This window comes from Nicotiana tabacum, chromosome 6 (assembly GCF_000715075.1).
Source record: "Nicotiana tabacum cultivar K326 chromosome 6, ASM71507v2, whole genome shotgun sequence".
In the NCBI taxonomy this organism is placed as follows: Eukaryota; Viridiplantae; Streptophyta; class Magnoliopsida; order Solanales; family Solanaceae; genus Nicotiana; species Nicotiana tabacum.
In genome coordinates, this window is record NC_134085.1 from 179526338 (window position 1) to 179537699 (window position 11362).

General features: G+C 36.9%; 1 protein-coding gene across 10 annotated transcripts; it reads right to left on the reverse strand.

Annotated features, from left to right (window-relative positions):
* Positions 1 to 7153: 7153 nt before the first annotated feature.
* On the reverse strand, positions 7154 to 10278 carry LOC107791987 (membrane protein of ER body-like protein). Of its 10 annotated transcripts, none has more exons than XM_016614155.2 (6): positions 10177 to 10251; positions 9887 to 9954; positions 9628 to 9714; positions 9315 to 9433; positions 9162 to 9223; positions 7154 to 9065 (listed from the first exon to the last, which is right to left on the reverse strand). In XM_016614155.2, exons 4-6 carry the CDS (start codon positions 9409 to 9411, stop codon positions 8628 to 8630), a joined length of 597 nt encoding a protein of 198 aa, XP_016469641.1. In that variant the 5' UTR covers positions 9412 to 9433; positions 9628 to 9714; positions 9887 to 9954; positions 10177 to 10251; the 3' UTR covers positions 7154 to 8627. The 10 variants fall into 10 exon arrangements, 8 of the variants coding, with proteins under 8 accessions (XP_016469641.1, XP_075112147.1, XP_075112146.1 ...); XM_075256046.1 differs by having other exon boundaries at positions 9628 to 9763; positions 9859 to 9954; positions 10177 to 10249; XM_075256045.1 differs by having other exon boundaries at positions 9628 to 9763; positions 10177 to 10197.
* Between the last annotated feature and the right edge of the window lie 1084 nt (positions 10279 to 11362).

Here is an 11362-nt window from a genome sequence, read left to right on the forward strand (position 1 = left end):
AAATTTTACTGATTTGTTGCTTCTCTTCATGTGTTCCTGAATGGCTTCCTGCCTCCTATTATTGGGCTCGGTGGATCCAAAGAAAAATTGAAAAATTAATACTCTTTAGTCGCCCTCATAATAATAGCTGAAATATACACACACACACACACACATATATATACATATATACATATTTTTTATGGCTACCAGATGTAAATAGTTTCGAGCGTGAGTTTTTCGGCATGTTTGACAGTTCTTCTAAGAACATTCATCAACATTAAAAAAGGGCAGCCCGATGCACATGGTATCCCTCGTTCACATAGGGTTAAGGTAAGGACCATACTCCACGAGACGTGATGTAGATAACCTACCTTAATACAAGTATTAGTGACGGCTTCTATTGCTTGAATCTGTAACCTATAGGTCACAATCAACTTTACCGTCGATCCAAGACTCCCTCCAACACTCATCAACATTGATCTCCCCAAAATCATTTCCAAAGTGTTAACAATTGATCCACATATGAAAGAGCGAATACTTTTCTGTATAGAATAAATTCTTTTGAGAGTAGAGAAGAGATGAAGGAAATTAGTATCACTGAAATTATTCAGTTTTGCGTCCCGCTAAATTTCCACTTTTTCCTTCAGTCTAAACGAAAGAACTTCATCTTATTTCCAATTCTTCAGTTTCTACTAGACAATTCTTACGTTTCACAACCTAAGAAAGCTAGGAGTACAATTCTTCGAACACCAATTGAGCGTTCACGATGTTAAGTTTGGCAGAAATGTTTGTCCCACATCGGTGGGAAATGAATAATTGGGGGGATTTTCCCCCTATAAAAGAAGGCCTAATGTTTAGGATTGAAATACACCTCTCATTTGCCTTCTCATCTGTTTAAGGCATTTGCATCTTCTCTCTTTAGTATCACTTGTATTTTTGGAGTGGAATAAAATATTGGCTGTGTCCGAGGAGTAGGCAAAATTAGCCGAACCTCGTAAATTCTGATGTTCCCTTTATTATTGCTTTATTGTCTTATTTATTATTTGGTGGCTGTCATAATTTTTAGTATAGTAGTTGTGACTTATTCACACTATATACATTTGGCTTCCGCAACAATTGGTATCAGAGCCAAGGTATTGTCTAAGTATGCTCTGTGGTTGCAGCATAGTCTGATCTTCCACATCAGAAAAGATTTATCTTGGTAACTAAGTCAAGGTTCTGTCTGAGTATGCTCTGTGGTTGCAGCTTAGTCTGATCTTCCACACCAGAAAGGAAATAATCTTGATTTATGTCATCAGCTATTAAATAATATTTGTGTCAAAGATGAGAGACAATAAACAAGAAGAATCTACATCAAGTGTCAACAATACGTCATCATTGACATCTTCGATTATGACAAGAATTGTGTCAAATGCGAAATTTGCGGTCGAAATATTTGACGGGTCCGAACATTTTGGGATGTGGCAAGGCGAGGTTCTAGATGTCCTTTTTCAACAAGGGATAGATCTGACCATTGAAGAAAAGAAACCAGATGTTATTGGAGAAGAAGATTGGAGAATTATCAACCGTGTTGTTTGCGGTACCATTCGATCCTACCTTGCTAGAGAGCAGAAATATCCATACACAAAGGAAACTTCTGCAAGTAAATTATGGAAAGCACTGGAGGATAATTCTCCAATCTTCTTCTCCAATAACATCTGGTTTCTTTTCTTCAATGGCCAGATCTAGCCCTTGTTGAAAAAGGACATCTAGAACCTCGCCTTGCCACATCCCAAAATGTCCGGACCCGTCAAATATTTCGACCGCAAATTTCGCATTTGACACAATTCTTGTCATAAGCGAAGATGCCAATGATGACGTATTGTTGACACTTGATGTAGATTCTTCTTGTTTATTGTCTCCCATCTTTGACACAAATATTATTTAATAGCTGACGACAAGATGTCCTTTTTCAACAAGGGCTAGATCTGGACATTGAAGAAAAGAAACCAGATGTTATTGGAGAAGAAGATTGGAGAATTATCAACCGTGTTGCTTGCGGTACCATTCGATCCTACCTTGCTAGAGAGCAGAAATATCCATACACAAAGGAAACTTCTGCAAGTAAATTATGGAAAGCACTGGAGGATAAATTTTTGAAGAAAAACAGTCAAAATAAATTGTACATGAAGAAGAGACTGTTTCACTTCACCTATGTTCCTGGTACCACGATGAATGAACATATCACCAGTTTCAATAAGTTGGTCACAGATTTGCAAAATATGGATACAACTTATGATGATGGTGACTTGGCCTTAATGTTGTTGACGTCACTTCCTGATGAGTACGAGCACCTTGAAACTACTCTACTCCATGGAAATGACGAAATTTCTCTCAGAGAAGTTTGTTCGGCTTTGTACAGCTATGAACAAAGAAAGCGAGAAAAACAGAAGGGCGGAGAAGGAGAAGCACTGTTTGTGAGGGGTCGTCCTCAAAATCAAACGAGGACAAAGAAGGGAAGATCCAAGTCAAGATCCAGACCCAGCAAAGATGAATGTGCCTTTTGTCGAGAAAAAGGGCACTGGAAGAAAGACTGTCTGAAGTTGAAGAATAAGGCCAAACATAACAATGGAAAGGCTATTATGGATTCAAATGTAGCTGATTGTGATGATTCAAACTTCTCATTAGTTACAATAGAGTCATCAACATCATCAGACATATGGTTGATGGACTCGGCTTGTAGCTATCATATGTGTCCCAACAGGGACTGGTTCGTGGAATTTCAAGAAGGAGAATATGGAAACGTCCACACAGCGGATAACAGCCCTCTTACCTCATATGACATTGGTTCAATACGATTAAGGAACCATGATGGAATGATCAGAACATTGATAGATATTCGATATGTACCGGATTTGAAGAAGAATCTCATCTCTGTGGGAGCCCTAGAATCAAAAGGGTTCAAAATCATTGCAAAAAATGGAGTGATGAGAGTATGCTCCGGTGCACTAGTGGTAATGAAGGCTAATCAGAAGAATAATAATATGTACCGCTATCGTGGCAGTACAGTTATTGGGACAGCGACAGTGACATCCAGTGATGACAAAGAAGCAGAAACAACCAAGCTATGGCACATGCGCTTGGGACATGCTGGAGGAAAATCCTTGAAAACTCTATCAGATCATGGATTGTTAAAAGGAGTAAAGGCTTGCAACTTGGAGTTTTGTGAGCATTGTGTTAAAGGGAAACAGACAAGGGTTAAATTTGGTACATCGATCCATAATACTAAAGGCATTTTGGATTATGTACACTCTGATGTTTGGGGTCCTTCCAAAACACCTTCATTGGGTGGGAAGCACTATTTTGTAACCTTTATTGATGATTTTTCCCGAAGAGTATGGGTGTATACAATGAAGAGCAAAGATGAAGTGTTGGGAATTTTTCTCAAATGGAAGACGATGGTGGAGAATCAAACAGGCAAGAGGATCAAGTGTATTCGCACAGACAATGGAGGTGAATACAAAAATGATCATTTCAATAAGGTCTGTGAAAATGATGGCATCGTCCGACACTTCACTGTTAGACATACACCACAACAAAATGGAGTGGCAGAACTTATGAACCGGACCTTGCTGGAGAAGGTACAGTGTATGTTGTCCAATGCTGGCTTGGGCAAAGAATTTTGGGCTGAGGCAATTACATATGCATGCCACCTCATTAATCGTCTACCATCTGTTGCTATTGATGGCAAGACACCATTTGAAAAATGGTATGGAAAACCTGCTGTAGATTATAACTCTTTGCACGTGTTTGGCTCAATTGCATTTTATCATGTGACAGAGTCAAAATTGGATCCAAGGGCAAAGAAAGCTATTTTTATGGGAATTACTTCTGGAGTCAAAGGATATCGCTTATGGTGTCCTATGACAAAGAAAGTAATATTCAGCAGGGATGTTACCTTTGATGAATTTGCTATGGTAAATAAGGTAACAGAAGATACCAAACAAAATGAAGGTGCTTCTAAGCAGGTGGAGTTTGAGGGAAAATTTATTTTTCCTACACAAGAAGCAGATGAGGAAACAAATGAAGATTACCCTCTGGAAGGAGAGCCAGTACAGGAGATTCCAACTCAGGAACCTCAACAACAACTTGAATCAATAGCAACCAGCAGGCTAAAAAGAACAATAACGAAACCTGTTCGTCTCATAGAGACGGTTGCTTGTGCAACCTCAATTGTAGCTGATGATATTCCTACCACTTATAAAGATGTTGTCCAAAGTTCAGAAGAAGATAAGTGGAGGATTGCCATGAATGATGAAATAAAGTCCCTTCATCAGAATCATACATGGAGATTGGCCAATCTCCTTAAGGGAAAGAAAGCAATTAGGTGCAAATGGGTATTTGCAAAGAAGGAAGGATTTCCTAACCAAGTAGATGTGCGCTACAAAGAAAGATTGGTGGCCAAAGGATATGCTCAAAAGGAGGGAATTGATTACAATGAAGTGTTTTCTCCAGTTGTAAAACATTCCTCCATTAGAATTATGTTGGCTTTGGTAGCACAATTGGATTTGGAACTAGTTCAGATGGATGTAAAAACTGCGTTTTTACATGGAAACTTGGAGGAGGAAATCTACATGACTCAGCCAGAAGGATTCAAAGTTGCTGGAAAAGAAAATATGGTGTGCAAACTTGAAAAATCATTGTACGGATTGAAACAATCTTCTAGACAATGGTACAAGCGATTTGACGAGTTTATGTTGCGGCAAGGGTACAAGAGAAGCAAATACGATCATTGTGTGTATTTGCACAAGCTTAAAGATGGTTCCTTTGTATATCTTCTCCTATATGTTGATGATATGTTGATAGCTTCCAAGAATTCGGAAGAAATTGATAAGTTGAAGATTCAACTGAAGAAGGAGTTCGAGATGAAGGATTTGGGTGAGGCAAAGAAAATTCTTGGCATGGAGATAATTAGAGATAGACGTTCAAAGAAACTCTGTTTATCTCAAAAGGAATATTTGAAGAGAGTACTTCAACGTTTTGGCATAGATGACAAGACTAAGCCAGTTAGTACTCCACTTGCTTCCCATTTTAAGCTAAGTACTACTATGTCGCCAATGGATGAAGCTGAACTAGAGTATATGTCAAAGGTACCATACGCAAATGCTGTTGGTAGCTTGATGTATGCAATGGTTTGCACAAGGCCTGACATTTCACAAGCTGTTGGAGTTATTAGCAGATATATGCACAATCCAGGGAAGGAGCATTGGCAAGCTGTGAAGTGGATTCTACGGTATATTCATAATACTGTAGATGTCGGGTTAGTTTTTGAGCAGGAAGACAATCAGTCTGTAATTGGATATTGTGACTCAGATTTTGCGGGTGATATGGACAAACGAAGATCAACTACTGGTTATGTGTTTACTTTTGCAAAGGCACCAGTTAGTTGGAAGTCTACTTTGCAATCAACAGTTGCTTTGTCTACAACAGAGGCAGAGTACATGGCTATTACAGAGGCTGTGAAAGAGGCAATTTGGCTTCAAGGATTGCTAAAGGAGCTTGGTGTTGAACAAAAAAGTATCACAATTTTTTGTGATAGTCAAAGTGCTATTCAATTAGCGAAGAACCAAGTTTATCATGCAAGGACGAAGCACATTGATGTTCGGTATCATTTCGTACGAGAAATCATAGAAGAAGGTGGAGTCATGGTGAAGAAAATTCATACTACGGAGAATCCTGCTGATATGCTGACAAAGGTGGTGACTGCGGTCAAGTTTCAACATTGTTTGGATTTGATCAACATTGTTGAAAACTGAAGATTGAAGATGAAGACACAATCAAATTTTGTTATTGAGAGAAAATTGAAGATGTGGAATTTTGCCAAGGTGGAGATTTGTTAAGTTTGGCAGAAATGTTTGTCCCACATCGGTGAGAAATGAATAGTTGGGGGGATTTCCCCCCTATAAAAGAAGACCTAATGTTTAGGATTGAAATACACCTCTCATTTGCCTTCTCATCTGTTTAAGTCATTTGTATCTTCTCTCTTTAGTATTATTTCACTTGTATTTTTGGAGTGAAATAAAATATTGGCTGTGTCCGAGGAGTAGGCAAAATTAGCCGAACCTCGTAAATTCTGGTGTTCCCTTTATTATTGCTTTATTGTCTTATTTATTATTTGGTGGCTGTCATAATTTTTGGTATAGTAGTTGTGACTTATTCACACTATATACATTTGGCTTCCGCAACACACGAAACCTTTTTTCCCCCAATTTTATCTTCAAATTATATTATTTTTCAACTTTAAATTCAACTATTTTCAACTTTAAATTCAAATGTTGTGCAAACCGTTTTATTAAAAACTGAAGTTGTCAATACTTTCTTATTTATTTTAGTTGTTGTAGTTTATGATGGTGAAAATAAACCAAAATCTAGTGGTCGCAATGAGTTCCTCAGTTCGAGAGAGCTGTCAAGCCATGTGCCTCGTCTCCGCCAGCAAAATTCCCACATCACAATATATGCCACTTGGCCGCCAGCCAACACTAGATCTCCACAAACCACATATCTTTGCTTCCAAATTTATTTCCACACATTATCTGTTTCCCACATGACATCACATTCTTCTATTTGAGAAAAGCCTAAAGATGTACTATTCATTATCCACTTCTTTTACTTGTAGATAGAGAATGATGAAAGCCTAGTTGGCCACACCATTAACACGAGAAGACAAGTAATAGCTCGCAAGTTCAAAACATAATGCTAAATTGAATGCCGGGTACACAAGGCATTTTGTGTTCATGCAGGATCGGGGAAGGATCGCACCCCAAGGGGTGTGACGTTGACAGCTTACGATAATGCAGATTGCTTCCACACTATTCCAACATGTGACCTATATGTCACATGGAGACAACTTTACCTTGCTTCAAGGGTCTCCTTCACATTGCTAAACTGAATATGATTAAGTTATATATACTGATAATGTTAATACTATTAGTGATCCGATCGATGAATATGCTATTTTATTAATTACTTTAATTTTTGAAGTATCATATCATGTTTACTATAGAAAGTTGCATGTTATTGTAAATTTAAAAAATTTATATTGCCCACTGTTGGCCATACAAAACTTAATGAGATATGTTAAGATAACAGAACCACAAATGAAACGATGTTGCCAAGTATGTTGGTGTTAAAGTAGGCCAGGCATATGAGTTACCTAAGTGTCAAACCAAAGTCATCACATATTCACATGCATGAGTTTACATGCGCCATAGATGTTGTGCCAACTCTGCATTAATACTTTTGTGTCTATATATACACAAGCTGTTCCTTTGAGTTTGCATGAACCAAAAGCAAGCTTGAAATTATGGGTTACAGAAAAAGGCTAGGCGTAGAAAGGGTACTCATGAAATCAACAAAGAATACAAGGAGAATTAGGGGGAGGAGGAGATCAAGAATGGGCTGTGTTGATCTTCAACAGCAGCAAGACAAAGTGGTGAAGCTACAGAGGCTAATCCCAGGCGCCAGACAACTACCTTCTCATCAATTGCTTCTTGAAACTGCTAATTACATTATGCAATTAAAGCTGCAAATTCATTTCTTGCAATCTCTTTTAATTTTCTCTTCATCACCAGATAATCATCATGCTAGCTAAGCATCTTAAATTATAGCCTAATTTGCTTTCGAGGGTAATTATTTGTAGTTTTTTTCTTGTAAGAATCTCATTATGGTCATTTCATCAGAAAACACATACAGCTTTAGAACATATTTTGTGCTCAATTGAAATTAAAATGTACCTTCGTACTTTGACATGTTATAAAGTTTCCCCCCCTCAAAATGAATGTTTGAATTATTTAAAACTTCTCTGTTTCGTTATATTGATAATATAGCTTTCTTGCAAGTTTTCTTAGAATTTGGGATTCTCAACCCTACTCATGGATTGACAGTTATATTAGCTGTTATTGAATACTTCAAAATATTAACTAAATATCCTTATTTTACTCTCTATGTATTGGTATATAGTACTTGTTAAGTCTAATTTTTTCATGCAAGTGTCCTACAGATCGAGCTAACCTATAGCCAATTATTGCTATCTCTCCTGAGATTAGAATCCTATTGATTCAATTTCATGTTTCAAGAGTCTATAGAAGAACAACAAAAAGAGGAGAAAGAAAAAAAAAGGAAAAAAGAGAACACAGAAAGGAAAAACACAGGTAGAGATAGCAGAAATTTGTGACAGTGATACCATTCCTTTTGTGCAAATAATAAGAGGTCCCATCTAATAACTCAATCAATTCTTGTGCAGTAGTTACGAACCATGCAATAATCTCTCTGTTTATAATAGTAAAAGAACCTGTAAAGTAATTTATCTGTTTACAACATTGAATGAAAAGATATATTCATTGTGATTCCATATTAATTATCAGGCTAAGGTCTGTGAATCACAGAAACAGGCTACATTCATCATCCTGATATCACACTGCAGGGACTAAAGACTTTTAATTTAGTGCAGAAAAACCTCATTTCTTAATCGAAATTTACAAGAAAACACACATCTTTAAAGGTTATAAAAGCTTACAAAACATGAGTGCGAACATAAGAAGATTTTACAATAGCTAGGTAGCACTGCAAAAGATGTCAATAGGTTAACCAGGTTGGATCTTATGAATCTATCTCGGAGATAAAAAGAGAGGGAGCTGGCTTTGAGTCAAACCAACTAATTTATCCATGAGACTCTTAATGAAATGGCCTGCTGCATAGCCAACACCTGAGGCCATACTTGCAGCTATACCATAGAATAGGACAGTTTTGACGTATTTACTGAACTTGTTTGCTCCTCGCGTATAAGCCTTTGCAGTAGCAAGCATGATAATGCACATAGAAGAAGCGATGGCAACTGCTATAAGCTTGCATTCTTTGTTATCACTCTTAAGATATGTGAAGCCATATACTAATGGTGGAACAAGGCCAAATATAAAATATGATAGCAGGGCAACAATTGCATGAAGTAGGAAATGCTCTTTTGGGCCAAGTAGTTCTTGGTATCGATCGATTTGATCACTTAAATTGGAACCTACTCTGGTATATTTAATTTTCAAATCCATCAACTGCAAGCTTACATGTGATTCAAGAAAAGGATTAAGATGCAAGAACTGATGCAGAATACCAACTGTAGAGTTGAACTAGAATTATGGAATACTCACATTCTGACAAATGACAAAAAGTCCACCGATCAAATTTGCCACTCCAATAATTAGGATCTTAACTGCAGTATCAACAAAACTCTATAAGCCATATCATATTCTGTCAAAGACTAACCAACCAAAAGAGCAGAGATTGAGAACTCAAAGACTTACGTGTATCAGCGTCGGAAGCAGCTGCGGAGAAAACCACAACTAAGCTTGTAATTGACTCTATTAAACCTCCATATACTATGCTTTTTACGATCTCCATTGATTGGAATTTTTCACTTTAACTACAAGAAATAGATTTTGTGTCACGCTGGAATTCACTGGTTTGAAGGAAGATGTATAAAATATTTGCAACTTTGATCAAACGTATCAAAGGAACAACCCGTGATTGTACTGGTTACTGTGTGCATCTAGATTTCAGTCAACCGAAAGAAAAGAAACAACAAAATGAAGAAACTATTGTACAAATTAACACCACCTGGCTTAGTCACTTTGCCTTTATCTGTGAATGATTTGATATGCTCCCTTCGCTTCCCAAATAACCAATGAAGATCAAAGCATCCTTCTGTTCAGTTTTATAGTATCACATAAAGTCCAAAACTCCACGTCAAGGACTGAAGAACAAAGAAAATATCTACTCTCTTTAGAACCACTTCTTCCTTCAATGGTTCAGCAGTAACTAAATCAGTGGAGTATTAAACAACTTAACTAGTCACACGAGAAAGTGGATTGAGAACCTGGATTTGTGAATGGCTTTCCCCTTTCATTTGCAGAACCAGAAGGTTCAGAGTATTGAGCCTCTTTCCTGCATAAATCAAACAACCATCTGAAAAATGCATACAGGGACCAAGATTCTTTTTCCCTTTAAATCATATGTGGAAATTTGATGGATACAGTGGCGAAGCCAGAAAGTTTTATAGGGGTGTTTAGATTTGAAAGAAATAAACAAAATTCCGGACAAGAGTGTTCAATATATATTTTATATATCTAAAATCAATACATGGTCTAATTTTTCGTAACGACCAACCTTAGCAAAAGGTGGCTCGCCGTGATTGATTGGCCGTTCATCTAAATAGAGATTAATATATAGTCTATACTTTATCCTAAACTTGCACGAAAAATTCCTTTTACACACATTTTTATTGCAGGTACTTCAATTTGTGAAAAGTGGAATTATTACCCCTATCAGGCTTAGAGAACAACAAAGTCAAGCACGTGAAGAACGGTAAAAAAAAAAACTTGTATCTGAGACCCTATTTGAATGCCACGTGTCCGACAAATTGCCTGTCACCCGGTTTTTTGCACCAGATTGAAGAGAGATATGGTGTGGGGTTTACCCATGACGACAATTATGAATGTCATTAGGAACAAAGCCAAATGGGTTGTTGATACAGTCCCTTTTATATACCTTTTTAAAATTTTTTATACTATTGTTAATTGACATTTTATAGAATCAGAGCTTTGATCTTGCCTCAAACTTTGTAAAATGTTTTAATAATGTGGACCCAAAGAGATCTATTTTGCTGATCTCTTTCCACCGACTAGCTCTCTCCCCCAATCTTATACTCGAATTTCTGATGAACATTCAGTCATAGCAGCCACTTTATTCTTAATTTCAACCTTTAAAACTTAAATAAGCATTCTCGTAATCATTAATTATTTATATTATTGCTGTTTGCATTCTCATGTGACTGTTTTATTAGGATGTGTTATTGAGGTCTAGTGGCAAAGTGAAAAAAAAAAGATATCCGCGGATATTATTCACTAAAGAATGAGTTGGATAATGAACTTTTTGACTATGAGTCAAATATGAATAAGATCCATATTATCCACTTAAAAATAGATAACCAATGAGTTTAAAGTCACATTTGCAAAGATTCAAATTGGGATTCCTCAAGTTTTGAGAGAGTAGTAATTCTCCCAAGAGATCATATTCAAGAAGTCATAGATAATATGTACATCTATATTATCTGTAGGTGAACTCATTTTCTATCCATATTAAATATGGATCGGATCGGATAATTTATTTGTTCTTTGTATTTCTCATTTTCGACCTGCTCATATCCGACCAGAACCGCCCGTTTGCCACCGTTGTTAAGGGGTAAGCTTTTGAATATTTGAGGTTTTGAACAGTTGAAACCATTATCTGGATTATTGAACCGTATGAAAGATTTAGATGATGTAACGCCTGGAGCTGACTTCACAAGTGTTCC